Raw genomic sequence first — 15302 nt, 5'->3', positions numbered from 1 at the left:
GTCAGTGAAGGTTGAAAATCACTCCAATGGCGGCGGTGCCGGTGGCCTTGCCGATTTTCCATCTTTGGCCGCTGCTGCCACCACCAAAACGAAGAAGAAGAAGCCACAAACCCTATCCCTTCAGGAGTTCAACACTTATAGCGCTGCTAAGTAATCTTATTATTTAGTTTCCTTTTTCAATTTTCCCCTAAACTTCAAACTTTAAAAAATCCCCTAAATTCTCGTTCTAGGAGAAAAAAAATTCTCTTTGGGTCTGAATCTTCTCTCTTCCAGTGACTTTATTGCACTTTCCTCTCTCGATTTCTCCACAATTTTGGTTGATTGAATTCTGTGTGCATGCAAAGTTTTGATCTTTGTGTGGTGGAGTATTTTCAACATCGTGATCGGTGGAGGGGTGGTATAGAGCTCTATGAATTTGGAAGGATTAGGGTTTGGATGTGATCTGTTGTTGTTTATGGGTTTGTGGAAATGCTCGTGGGAGGGAATCTAGGGTTTCTCTCGAGCTTGGTGGTGGCGGCGTTCATGGCGGTTTTTGGACCAGTGTCAGGTTTTATGGTTAGACGGAAATGGAGGCGTTCGGTGGCGAGGAGGGATGAGATCAAGAGGTTGTTGGTTTTGGCTTCAGAGGAGGCAGCCAGGGTTGAGCTACAAGCCGCTGAGGAATATGGGTATGATTATGGGTATAGGTGTGAGTCGCTGAAGGAGGAGTATGAGGTGTTTGTTGAAACACCGGCATCATCAGCACCACCACCAACAATTTCAACATCATATTCTGGGTCTTTTAATTAGGATTCCTTTTAGAGGAAATTGGGTGGGTATTGGGTTATGGGGCGGATAGTTGGGTTATGGGTTAAAAAAAAGGGTCAAACGGGTAGTTCAATAGGATTAAGACACGTGTAAGAAATTAGGGGTCCGTTAGTGAGAGGGGTATATGTGTACCTATAATTGGACGGCAGGGGCTTATGTGGACGGAAAGTATAACGGAGGGCATAGACGTACCATTTATTAAAGTTCGGGGGTAAATCCGTCCCTTCTCCCAAAGTAATAATAGGGCCCACACAATTAAAACCGTAAAAGAGGAAAAAAAGCAAATGGTTTTTGTGTCCAACAAAAAGGAAGTACATTTATGAAGCAGGCAAGTACAATCATTTTCAAGTTTGAAAAGTACGAAATACCATAAAGCAACCCTCTATTTTGATTTATTTACGCAAGTACCTTCATCGTCCGGCCCACGTGGAGGCTTTAACTGATTTCGTAGTATTGAGGTACTCAACACTTATGTAAAGTAAAAGCATAGAATGACAAAAATAACCCTTAAAATTGAGTGTATTTTCACGTAAGCACACGTGTTGACAGAGAAGAGTGTGCTTATTCGCTCTTCTTATATAGTAATATCCATAAAAGTAATAATTACAGACATATACCCTTTACATTCATACCCCACTAAATAATTACACTATATACCACCAACTATTTTCGCTTAGTAGATGCTAAATCAGTTTCATATATTGTATTGGTATCGTTAAAACTGATAATTTCACTTAACTGATACTAAATCAATATCATATATTGTATTGGTATCACTAAGACTGATAATTTTGCTTAAGTGATACTAAGTCAATATCATATACTGTATTAGTATCGTTAAGACTGATAATTTCGCTTAACTTGATACTAAATCAGTATATGATATTGAGTTAGTATCAGTTAAGCAAAAAATATCAGCCTTAATGATACCAATACAATATATGATACCAATACTGTATATGATACTGATTTAGTATCAGTTAAGCGAAAATTATCAGCCTTAATGTAGGGGTATGAGCTATAATTATTTATGAGAGAATGAGGAATTACTTTGGGTTAGGATATGAACTTGTAATTCTTTTAGATTTTATAACCCATTTATATAATTTCCTTAAATTATAATCCACTCACATAAGTGAGTAAATTAAACTTTTCTTTCCTATTTTTGTCCAAATAAAATTAGATAGGCTCATTATGTCTTGATTAAATAAGTGTTTGGATTTAGGATTTAGGCTCAAATTTGAAGTTTTAATTTGCGATTCGTGTTTATTCATAAAAAATAATGATGATGACTTACAATGACTGACAGTAATATTATTTATTTGTCTTTTTGATTTAATAGAAAAATACATGTTCAACATTGAAAAGATTATTAATATTATGTGAAATAATTATATTAAAGTATAGTACTTTATAAGTTAAGTTCAATTTTTATATTTATTATATATATATAAAATAAAGTTAAATTAATAATTGTTATATTTTTTAATATAGAGCTGTTATATTAGTAAAAAAATTGAGGAAATTTTGAATCAATTGGAATGTTAAGTAACAAGACCCGAATCCCGGATCCAATATCCGAATATCCAGAATCCAACCCGCCCAATAAAGCGGTCAAGCTTTATGTAAATAGGAAAATAGGGCTTTTATGTAAATAATAAAACTTAAAGATTTTAAAATTAGTGTCATTAGCACTAATCTTAAAACGGAAAAGGGTTATATTTGCCCTTATACTTTCAAAAAAGGGTTATATTTGTCCTTCGTTATACTTTTTTGATATACTTGCCCTTGCCATCCAACTTAAGGTACATATTTGCCCTTGAACAGTTAAGTCTCATATCTCCACTTTTATCATCCTATGTGGCATCTACATGGCGCCTACACATATATTTATATTTACTCTACATTATTTTTTTTATAAAATTTAATTATTATATCCAACTTAATATTATAATCAACCATTTAACCCATTAATCCCAACTCCTAATATTTATTTTATTGTCACTTTCGCCAAAAAAAATAACAATTAGATTTGCTTAATTGAACCCCAAATCCCAAAATCTCAAATCTCCCCAAAACACACACATAGAGTTTGAATTTTTGCTGAATTTTCAAGAATATCAAACAGAGCATAACGAAGAACAACAAATATACCCACCCCTCACCTCGAAATCCCCAAAAAACACACACCAAGATCAAATTTTTAGCTGAATCTTCAAGAATATTAAACAGAGCACAAGGAAGAACACCTAATATACCCAAAACACACACACCCAGATCGATTTTTCAGCTGAAGTTTCAAGTAAAATGATGAACAACACTTATTCACCCATCATAGAAACTGCCCAAGAAGGAACAGAACTATTTTCACGAAGAACCCTCTTCGATTTGGTGCGGCTGTTTCAGATTCCCTTGTTTCCCATCAACCCGAAAAGAAGGCGAAGCAAATTCTCTGCTCCAAGAAAGAGAAAACAGAGATTCATGGATAGTGAAAAATAAGAAGGAATTGAAAGAGTATTCTGAACTTGTAGCTGGACCCAAATGGAAGAATTTGGTAAGGAAGATCGGAAAATACTGTAACCCCTAAGAAATCTTCAGCTAAAACGACGCAGTTTTAGTATGATTCAGATAGTTATGCTCTCAATTTTGACAATGGCGGTGGTGATGAAAGGGATGATGATGGGCTTTTACGTAATTTCTCATCTCGATGCCACATAGTATGACTACATGTTGATGCCACATAGGATGATAAAATTTGAGATATGAAACTTAACGGTTGAAGGGCAAATATGTACCTTAAGTTGGATGGCAAGGGCAAATATATCAAAAAAGTATAACAAAGGGCAAATATAACCCTTTTCTGAGAGTACAAGGGCAAATATGACCCTTTTTCGATCTTAAAATTGTCACGTATACTCAATAATTAAAACTTGTGTCACTTTTTCTTTATTTTGAAACTCTTTTGTCACCCTTAATTCATTAGCCCACAGCTTACTTCTTTATACTAATCTTCTTCCGCAAATGGTAAAGCAGTCGGTGATTTCGCCGGAGTTGGAGACGTTATCAGCCGGTGAGGAGGAGTCCGGTGATGAAGTTGGAGATGGAGAGGGTTGGGTCGATTAGGAGGACCCGAGTTTGATTCTTCATTCTGGAAAGTAAGGTCTCAATTTTGCTTCTCTTTCAGAATCTGCTTAATGTTAGACTTGTTTACTGATTTATATATGTATTGCTCTATGTGTGTGCGTTTATTTCTAAAATAGGATTATACAGTACATGTGAATGATACAGAAATTACGTATAAGGAAGAAAATAATATATTTACAAAGAGCATTAGATTGTTTATTAGACAAGAGAAAAGTAGCTGCTGATCAATTGCTGTCCATGATTTTCCAGTTTCTGGTTCATCAAACAACCTCTGTAATTTCAACATTCTGTTGAATATTTGGTCTTTGGTCAATCACAGTGTTGCAATTTTTAACTAGAGAAGTCCATCTAAGAACTATATTTGCACTATTTGCAATTATAGAGCTTAAATATAGCCAGTGTTTTCTGACTAAACGAGCGATTGAGATCAAAAATACAATTCCACATATAATACCTGAAATCAGTACTGGACCAGAGAACAACTCTTGTCCTAATCCAAAAAGCTGCTCCTCAGCTGATGAAGAAGAGCAATTTGTTGAAATAAGCATTTGTTCTTCTAGTTGATTTATCTCTCCACTCTGTGAGAGTTTAAGAACAGCTTCGGAGATATCAACTGCTAAAGGAGAACCCTTTGGAAAAACCTGATAGATTAAAACATCAAATTGTCATAAAGAAACTAGTTTAAAAATTTAGGCTGACAAAATGGTTAATGTTGCTTATGGTCACTCACCTTTGTCCATTGTAATTAAGTAACTAAATTATAATTTGTCATAATTAAGTAACTATAACAGTAAAATCACTAAATCTTAGCTATTATAATTGTAAAGACGCTAAATTTTCTTTGTCAAATTATAGTAACTGAATTCAACCCACTATAACATTATAATTACTAAACATTATCCATTGAAACTTTAAAATCTATCCGTCTAGGGACTTTCTGTAAAGTTCAATGACTTCAATGTTATAGTGGGTGAAGTTTTGTTACTCCGTGACAGAAAATTGATTAATGACTTTGTTGTTATAGTAGGTAAAGTTCATAAAATGACAAAAGTTGTAAATTTACTGTTATACTGAGCAAAGTTCAGTGAGCATATGTGAAATTAATCTGTGAAGATGGAGATAGGCAGATTGAAAAGTTAAAAAGATGAATTCTTGATCTTACAAAACCAAAACCACCAAGTTTAAAGACAGGTCCTGATTTGGTGTAACCTCTGCAGTACTTGGCAAGGAAAACTTTGGCATGTGGAGCTACAACGAAAGCAGCAGAAATTTCTCCCTTCTCAAAAGCTTTAGGGTAGTCACTGATTGAACTGATCTTCTTGATGTTCTCTGGCTTGAATTGCAAATTTACTAGATATTTGACTATAAATGAATTGCCATTGCAACCAACTGGAGCATTGGTCCTTAGAAGATAATCCACATTTAGTACAGAAGGTTCCAGCCTAGGAACTGTCATGATGGAGGAAAGAGTTGCAGTAAAGCAAGCTGTAACAACCACAACTACACATAACCATGTAGTCAGCACAAGTCGAGATAGATTGCTTTTGATTGATTCTCCTGTAATGATATCCCAAATTGGAACTATAAGCTTTTAAATTGTAAACAGTAGTTCTGTATATATCTTTATTCTAAAGGGAAAAGTCCAAACTTATCTCTCTATTATACAAAATATGTTTGATTTTACCCTTCGTTATATTTTTGATCATTATATCTGTACCGTTGGCACATCCTCTCGGATTTGCCCTCGACTTTAAGGAAATTCCACATGGATTAGGAAGGAATCCATGTGTCAAAATATTTCAGGAAAACGTTCAGAATTTACTCAAATACTTTTGACTATGATTTAACATTAGTACATTACCATCTGTTATACTTCAGATGAAGTTCCATTAAGGTTCAAGGACAAATACTAGACGATTTGCTAACAATAAGAGTATCGGAAAGTGTAAAATTAAGATATCTCGTATAGTAAAAGAGTAATTTTTTAATCCTTATTCTTATTCTATACTCCTTTTGTTCCATTTTTTTTTGACATAGTTCGACTCCGCATATAGTTTAAGAAAAGAAATAAAAACTCTTAAACCTTGTGGCTTTAAACATGTCATCACACTCATGTTCTATAAAAGATTCTCTTTAAGGAAATATTGAAATGTGACGTTGATTTTTGTGTGAAATAATGAGGAAATAGTGTCAAAGAAGGTGGAAAGGAGAAGTATAATGTATTTCTAAGTTTGAAACTTACTTTGTGAAAAAGAGAGAACAGTGACAGAGAACCAAAGCATGGATCCAATAAGCTGAGGGAAAGAACCACTGAAATCCGGGTTGTCATTTACATACTCATTTAACCAGATGACAACCCCTGTGGACATGCTCATCACTGCTAGCAGAATCCACAACTTCAACTTGAAGGCCTTTATAGCAATAAATTGGACCTTGTTGAGTCTTGGCCTTTCGGTCACTATCATGACAAGTCCAGAGTCAATATAGGGCTGTGAAAATTCTGCATACTCATAGCGTTCAGCCAATATAGAGGTATCACCTACCGCTGCATCCAGATTCTATTTCATGAACTAGTAAGTATCGGTAAAAGTATTTGCAGATGTAACTAACAATAATGAGCTCTAAGCAGCAGACTTCACTGATTGATAATGATGAAAATCTTAAGGCAAAAGGGTCAAAAAGTACTCTGTTGTACGAAATTTCTTAATTTTGCCTTTCATTATACTTTGAAGTTATCCGTAGTTCCCATTATATTTTTAAAGTTACAGGTTCATATCTACTATTTGTTGCAATTTTAGTAAATTTTTACACATGATTTTATGCTTTGTATTGAAAGAACGAGTTCAGATGAACCTGGTACCATAACATTAGATCCACCCCTATCGATTATCCTTGACCCTAACGTATCTCCAACTTGAAGTATAATAGATGGTAGTTGTAAACCATAGTCAAAAGTACAACAACAACATACCTAATGTAGTCCCACAACGTGGGGCCTAGAGAGGATAGAGTGTAGGTAGACCTTATCCCTCCCTACCCTAAAGGTATAGAGGTTGTTTCCGACATAGACCCTCGGCTCAAGGAAAAACAGTGTAAGCAGTCCATAAAAAGAAGTGGCGGAAGTTCAAGACTTCAAGAAAACCATATAATACGATAGTCAAGGTACAAGAAATCAGTTATTAACACAAACAATAGATACTAACAAAACTTCAACAAAACCATACGATAGTCAAGGTATAAGAAATCAACAGATAGTAAAATATATTAAAGGACAAGAAACTAAATGTGCAATACTACGACTACTAATATGAACGGACAATAAGACAATGCATTGATGCTTACTACCCTTCTACCCTAATCCCTGACCTCCACACTTTCTTATTTAAGGTCATGTCCTTGGTAAGTTGAAACTACCCATGTCATGTCTAATCACCTCTCCCCAATACTTCTTAGGTTTACCTCTACCTCTCATAGAACCATATGTAGCCAACTTCTTGCACCTTTGCACTGGGGCATCCATGCATCTCTTTTTCACATACCCAAACTATTTCAGCATTGTTTCCCATATCTTGTCCTCTATCGAAGTCACTCTTACCTTGTTTTGAATATCCTCATTTCTAATCTTATCTCTCCTGGTATATCTACACATCCATCGCAACATCCTAATTTCTACAACTTTCATCTTCCGAATGTTGGAGTTCTTGATTGGCCAACAACTTCGCCCATACGACATAGTTGATCTAACTACTGCTCTGTAGAGGTTGCCTTTAAATTTTGATGACACCTTCTTATCAACAAAGACTTTAGATACAAGCCTCCAATTTATCCACCTTACACTACTACGGTGTGTGACAAATTCGCCAGTATCTTCATTTCCTTGGATAATAAACCTAGGATACTTGAAACTTCCTCTCTTTTGGACAACCTATGTATAAAGTCTTACTTTCACATCAGCCTCATACGTTATATCACTAAATTTGCACCCTAAGTACTCTGTTGTGGTTCTGCTCAACCTGAATCCTTTAGATTCTCCAATGCTCCAACTTAGAACTATCTAATCCACAAGTAACTACAACATGGCATCTCACCTTGAATTTTTCGTGTTAATATATCAATTATCAAGACAAACAAAGATGGGCTAAGGGTTGATCCCCAGTATAACCCCATCAAAATTGGGAAGTGTTCTAGGTCACCTCCCACAGTCTAAGCAACTCCATTGAACCTTCCTTAGGTCTTTGTCGTAAGCTTTTTCTAAGTCGATGAACACAATATATAAGTCATTCCTTACTCTATGTTGTTCCACCAATCTCCTTACGAGATGAATGACTTTTATAGTTGAGCTCCCCGATATTAATTCGATGTGGTTCTCGAAAATTGCCACACCCTTCCTAACCCTTTCTTTACCACAACTTGATATCATATGGTTGTTACAACTTTGAACGTCACCCTTGTTCTTGTACAACAGAATCATTGTACTCTATCTTCATTCTTCAGGCATCTTTGCCATCTTGAAAACAACATTTAACAACTTAGTTAACCACTCCATGCCTACCCAGTCTGAGCTCTTCCAAAATTCCATCGGAATCTCATCTAGCATGGTCGTTCTATCCCTACACATCCTAAGAATAACACTCTTAACCTCTTCAACCTTTATACACTAACAATACCCTTAATCGTGACACTTCTTTAGGTGCTCCAACTGTTACAACACAATGTCTCTCTCCTCTTCTTCGTTCAAGAGTTTATAGAAGTATGACTGTCATATCCGTCTAATGAGTGCCTCCTCTACCAGTACTTTGTTTTCCTCAACCTCGATGCACTTTACTTGGTCTAGGTCATGGACCCTCCTCTCTCTCGCCTTGGATAACCTGTACAACCTCTTAACCCTACTCTTGTCCTCTAATCCAACATACATGCGTTCTAAAGTTGTCGTTTTCCCCTTGTGACAATTAACTTTGCCTCCTTCCTCGCCATTTTATATCTTTCCCTATTCGTCGACTTTTCCTCCTTGTCTTTACTTTCCACCCATTATGCGTACGCCGCCTTCTTTACATCTACATTCTCTTGGATTTCTCCATTCCACCACTAGTCCTCTCGATACCCACCAAATCGGCCTCTTGAGACCCCCGCGCATCTCTAGCCGCTTCCCTAATGCAACTAGCGATCCTATTCACATACTGGTTGCATCCCCACTATTCCCCAAAGCCCTCGTAGTCATCAACTTCTCTACCACCTCTAGGGCACTGGCCATAGTCAAGCTACCCCATTTGATTCTTAACTGATCATCCATGACCCTCTTCTTCCTCTCCCTCTTGATCTCCAAATCCATCATCTTGAGTTTATGTTGGGTCATAAGATCCTCACTCAGGATAACCTTACAATCCTTACAAACACCTTTATCACCCTTCCTAAGGAGCAGATATTCTATCTGCGTAGTCACTGTACTACGGAAGGTAACCAAGTGCTCCTCCTCTGGAAAACTCAAAATGTCTACCACCAGCCCAAAAGCTCTTGTGAAATCCAGGAGTGAGAATAAATAATCGACAATTTTCTTGAAATATTTTGACACGTGGAATCCACCCAGTTCACGTTGGAGATCCTTAAAGTCAACCACAATTACAATTTGTTAATGACACCAAAGTAAAACAGAGTAAAATTAAAATATTTTGTATAATAAAACATAGATTTGAACCTTCTTCCAAAATCTGAAAAATTAGACCAGAGTTCATTAGGAAATGCTAAGTTAAAGAGTCATGCTTACCTTGTTAGAAACTCCTACCACCATTTCATCATAAGTACCATAGAAGGGAACAAGATTGTAGGGCAGATAATAGGGAAGTTCCCTCACTACTGCTTGAAAAACATGAACTGAAAATCCACCAATCAGAGTCTCATTCGTCTCTTGGTTAAATTTAACTTTCACAAACTGAGTAAATGCACCCCTTGCAGGTACCCCAATCCTAAGTGGTTTTTCTAGGCCACCTATTGTCCACCCTTTTGGGACAGTTTGCGTACCACCAGGCCACACAATTGACCCCAGAGCCCCTCCTAAACCGTTGCCAATTTTCAACTTCACCCCATTGTGTTCACCAAGAACCTCAGAAAAACCAAACTTTGGTGACCAAAATGACACTTCTCTGTAGCTTTTGCCAATCACATTTATGATCCTAAAGGTTGGTTTTTGATATAACATGCCATTCTTGAAGCTAACTTTTCCACTTAAACCTTCAAAATCACTCAACAAAATGCTTTTCACTAGTTCACTTGAATTGCTTCCGGATAACTTTTGCATGGCCTTAGCAGTTGCCCAAGTTGCATCATAAGCCTTGAGTGCATATGAGCTAGGACTTGGATATCCTTCTTCTTCAGGATATTGTGATCTGTACTTTTTCCTGAACTTAGCATTGAACTCTCTAAAACACTCAGTTTTTTCATTAACATTTGCCTTAAACCCAATTACACCTTGCATGTTCAGTAAAACAGAGGGTTCAACAGAGTCCAGAAGACTTGCCATATTGTTTGAAATAATCCATACATAATTTTCCCCCATCATTCCCATTTCATTCGCCATCTCAAAAAGAACTAAGCCAAAGTCTAAAGAACACTGTAACACCACAAAAACTTTAACATTCTTGGTTTTTAACTTCACCAGCTCTTTTTGAATGAATGATTTTGAATCTGAGAGGGAGAACAGAGGAGGAAATGCCAAATGATATTCAACAGAGGAGTCAACAACTTTGAGCGAGTCTGAGAGGTGAGTAATCAGTCCAGAATCCATATTGGAGAAGCTGTTACTAATTTCATATAAAGCTATCACTTTTCTCCACTTGAAATGTCCAATTAAGGCAGCAAAGCATTGCATTTTGGACTCAACATCAATACTCATTTGGATAAGTGAAGGTGATTCTGTCAGTAAGACTGTTGAATATGTGGAACCTGGATGTAGAGAAATAATGGGAATACCCTTGTAGGCTTCATCATCAAAGTCAGAAAATAGAGCAGCTTCTTGGTGTGTCAATGGTCCAAGGATGGCATGTGCTTGCTTCTTGTTGGCAAGATAAGTTGCTGCAAAATTTTAAGTCAGTACACCAAAGCTGCATTGCATGTACTGGATGTTGAAGATAATCTATCTATCTATATTTATTATTAAAGCTAGACATAGACAAGGTGATGTGACCGTTTGATGGCCAACATTCCTATTTTTCATTTTTTTATTTTTAAATATGTTTTTTTGTGCAGGTCCAGAGTTTGGCTTCTAATAGAGATATGTATCTTCTATTTGACTTGTCTTCTCCCCCTCCCCCCCAAAAAAAAAGGATGTTGGCATTTAGCATGTGTTCACAAATTTCTTACTTCGTTTACTAAGATTTCTGAACTTTTCGACTGGACCGGGTGATCCTTTTTACCGAGGCGGCGGCAGCAGCAGTGGAGTAGAAGCCTAGAAGGATGAATTTGTAATATTTGAACTTGGATTGGAGGGCAGAGATATGAGAATTGGTGTAAGGAAAATTTGTTGATATGCACCCAAGGGTGTCGCCTAGTGGTCAATGAAGTGGTTGAGAACTCTTAAGGTTGCTGGTGGGAGGCCAGCTATCCGCGGAATTAGTCGAGGTGCGTGAAAGCTGGCCCAACACCATGGTCATAAAAAAAAAGATGTTGATATATAGTCTTTTTCTTTCTGAGAGTGAAGATCAATTCATTATAGAAGGAAGTTTAGTTGTTAGTATGTCAATTCTTTATACTTGCTAATGAATAAGTTAGTAGGTATAAAAAGATCTTATCAACTTCTACAAAAAGTATTGGCCTTTTGTGATTGTCATTTATGGTACAAACAAATCACAGATCTAAAAGTTCACTTGACTAATTTTATCAGCATCGATAAACTCGGTTTATCAGATTTTTACAAGTATTCATGTTAAATTAATTTTTATCCATTTGAACATTATACTCTTTTGTGTATGAGCGTCTATGTATATACATAATTCGTATCATAAAACAAAGCGACGACTTGGTATCTCCTTTAGTCCAAAATATTTGTTTCATCTTTTAAAAGTAGTGTTATTAGTGATGATCTTAGCTAGCGTTGTTCATGGTTATGGTTAAAAAATCAAATCGAACTGCAATCCAAACTAAATCGATTAAAAAAACCGATATTTGGTTTGATTTGGTTAGGTTTGGTTTTACATTTTGAAAAACCAATACCATTTGGTTTGGGTTTGGTTTTGGTTTTACTAAAAAATAACCAAACTGAATCGATAAATTATATATATAAATTTTATAATTATTTATATATTATTCATAAATAAAATATAAATATTTTGTTAAATTTTAAGTAACTTAAGTCTTTAACTTTACCATTTTCTCAAGCCCAACACGTAAATTTTAGCCCATCTATTACAATCATAAGTCCAAGTTCATCAAAATTCATTACTTTAGTCTTTACCTATCATACCTACACCTTCTGTTAATTGAATCACTTTGTTCGTGTAATGATAACTTTAGTATTGTTTAATTGCTTAACTGAACCAACAATAGCTTTTCAGTGGATTGTTCATGTACTAGTTGTTTGCGTCTATCAAGATATGTATGTCCTAAAAAATTTATTACTTTCAAACTGAAAAAACCAGAAAAACTGAACCGAGCCGTCAATAATCAAATCGACGGTTATTTTTTTCGTTTGGTTTTAGAGATTTAAAAAATCGACTAGATTGGTTTGGTTTTGATTTTAACCATCACTCATTCACGTGAGGGAGTGTGGTGCAGACATAATCAAATAAATGTAACCTATACTCTATCTGACAACATATACTTTTAAAATTCTTGATCTAGTTCGTTACACAGGACTTGTCCCACGTAAACTCTCTTGTGTGGTTTGTGGGCACCCAAAGGATCGCATGAGGTTCCCTTGTCATTTTAAAAGAAGATATATGATATATATAGAGAGTAAGAATTTACCAAGGGAAGCTGCAGGACCATGGGAATAATTAGCAAAGTTGAAAACTAACTGTGAACATTCAGAATTTTGGGCATTGAAGTCATCAACTGCCATTTCCATACCTATCTTTTGCTCTTTTCCCACTCTTGTTGTTGGATTAATAATTGCTCCTATTCTCCATATTATCATGTTACAATGATCATATATTGAACCATTAACACCTTTCTTGGTATAAGCCAATGAAAATACTACATGATCAAACAATAAAAAATAGACCAACAAAGTAGCTTCCCTCCTCATTTTGCACCCAATTTTTTTTAGACTCTACTCATGGTTGGCAGTTGTTATAGTCATATATGAAAGAGCTATAGAGAAGGACCAAGACTTTTCTAAAATATTGACATCTCGACTATTTCATGAGATACTTATTTATACATTAGATAATTCTAAATCCTAAAATTTAGATAGAAAAAAAAAAGAATCACGACTTAGCATTTTTTTAATCTTTATTAAAATTTAATTATTCTATGATTTTCACTTATTTCATTAGTCATTAGACCAACTGCACAAGGAGTGATTAAGACTTCAATAAAATTGTAGAATTGACTTTTTTTGAAGAATCTTCCTTGGGATTTATTCAAAGTTCAAAGTGATTAAAGAACAAGTGGACATAATAAGGTCGGTAGAAGATAGTATGATAGTCATACTACAACTATATTGCAAGTATCCGCGTGTGTTTATTGAGTTGGTTTGGAGAGTGATTTTCTACGTAGATGCTTGCGATCGATTTTCTTTATTAATAGTTTTTTTTCGTCAGAGTTTATCGCATTAGGTTTGCTTAGTGCAGCTTACATTTTCTATATGATTTGCAAGCCATTGTATTGAAGTAGATTTATTCGAAGAATAACAATTGTGAATTTATGAATTTCAGAAAAAGAAATATTGCAAATTGAACTAAACAAATCCATAAATAGTTAACGAGTTAAATATAAACATGGCACTAATCACTACTGCGTCAACGTAGCAAGCTATTGATCAAGTCAATAAATTCATAGTCAACTTAATTCTAGAAATATATATATATATACTTTTTGGCGGTTATTGATAGGTGCATGTGGTTTGCGTATTTATTAGTTCAAGAGGCGGAGTTAGATAGAGTCAAAGAGTTTTATCCGAATTCTTTTTAATGGTAATTACACTATTTTTATATTAAAATATTTTTTTAGATATATATAATAGATATTGAATCTCCTAAGTTTATTTGTGTGTTTACTTTTTATATTTCTTAATTCTATTAGTGAAAATTTAGCTCTGCCAAAGCTTCACCCATTTCAACCCATCAAAATTTGGATTGATATCTATTTCCCAATATTGCTATATGAGAAATGTTGTTAGATTATTTTTTTATTTGCTATGTTATATATAACAATAATAAGGAAAAATGTAACAATTTTAATAGGTGCTAAAAAAACTATAAAACAACAAATAAAACAGTTAAATTTTAGTAAGAAATAGACGAACACAGATTAAGTTTTGATCCGCTTTTAATTAGCTCATCAGCTTAAGCAATTTTTGAATATGTTAATAACTCATCTATTTATTAACTCAACTCATTTTCATTTGTTAAAATTCAGTTCGACTCACCTATCTTCCGCCTCTACTTTGATATTTTTATTCTAGAAGGAAGAAAACTTTTAGTGAAGATCAAAACTCAATCTTAGTACCCATATTCTGGGAAGGGTCCACGAATCTACACCTAAATAGTCCTCTGAGCCAAATGGCTTCTAAACTCATTTGCTATTTTTTTTTTGTTTCAACAATTCAACTTACACAATTTACAAATATGAAATATTCTTTTAGATTTTTTCTAAGGAATAAAAAAGAAGGAAATTAAAGAGAAGAAAACTATTTTGCAAACTAATTCGAACTCCCTGAATGTATGAGTGGCTTGATAAACAAATAAATAATAAAAATGAATATCTATTTTGTGTAATAAATAAGTAAAAGTATGACGAAAAAAATATCTAACTTGTTTAAATAATCGTTTAAACTTTGAATGGTTAGGTGATCAATATGCTATTTTATAGGGAAAAATCTTATCCGCACCGGGTGTTTACACCAAATCAATGCAATGTCCATTATTAAGTGATTTAATGAAGTAAAATGAACTATAAATTTAAGGGAAAATTGTATATAATAGCAAACTATTAATTCAAATTAAATGCTATACATATAGTTTGATTTAATTGTACCTCATAGCAAATTGTTGCTATTTCACCTCTCTCCTGGTGAATCTCGCTCGCCACTCTCATTCTCTCCCTCGCCTCTCTCGTTTTTTATACAAATGCAAGTGTATAAAGTGTGTTTGTGTTTGTATAAAGCAAGAGAAAATTGTATATATACATATATTTTCGTT

General features: G+C 34.8%; 2 protein-coding genes and 1 long non-coding RNA gene across 3 annotated transcripts; 1 reads left to right on the top strand and 2 right to left on the bottom strand.

Moving 5' to 3' along the window:
* Window positions 1–3739: 3739 nt before the first annotated feature.
* Window positions 3740–5602, top strand: LOC107061975 (uncharacterized). The gene is made up of 2 exons (XR_001474344.1): window positions 3740–3962; window positions 5169–5602. It is a non-coding gene; the product is annotated as an uncharacterized lncRNA (long non-coding RNA).
* A 574-nt stretch (window positions 5603–6176) lies between these two features.
* LOC102592704 (glutamate receptor 2.8-like) lies at window positions 6177–9280 on the bottom strand. The gene is made up of 2 exons (XM_015312052.1): window positions 9130–9280; window positions 6177–6496 (listed from the first exon to the last, which is right to left on the bottom strand). The coding sequence occupies exons 1-2, from the start codon at window positions 9278–9280 to the stop codon at window positions 6177–6179; spliced, it is 471 nt and encodes a 156-aa protein (XP_015167538.1).
* LOC107061970 (glutamate receptor 2.5-like) lies at window positions 6435–11026 on the bottom strand (the record flags this gene model as incomplete). The annotated part of the gene is made up of 1 exon (XM_015312051.1): window positions 6435–11026. A coding segment is annotated over one exon (1332 nt), but the record flags the coding sequence as incomplete, so codon positions are not given.
* Window positions 11027–15302: the final 4276 nt, after the last annotated feature.

This window comes from Solanum tuberosum, unplaced genomic scaffold (assembly GCF_000226075.1).
Source record: "Solanum tuberosum cultivar DM 1-3 516 R44 unplaced genomic scaffold, SolTub_3.0 scf00184, whole genome shotgun sequence".
Taxonomy (NCBI): Eukaryota; Viridiplantae; Streptophyta; class Magnoliopsida; order Solanales; family Solanaceae; genus Solanum; species Solanum tuberosum.
The sequence above is the reverse complement of the archived record's forward strand: the minus strand, read 5'-3'. Positions and strand labels throughout refer to the sequence as shown.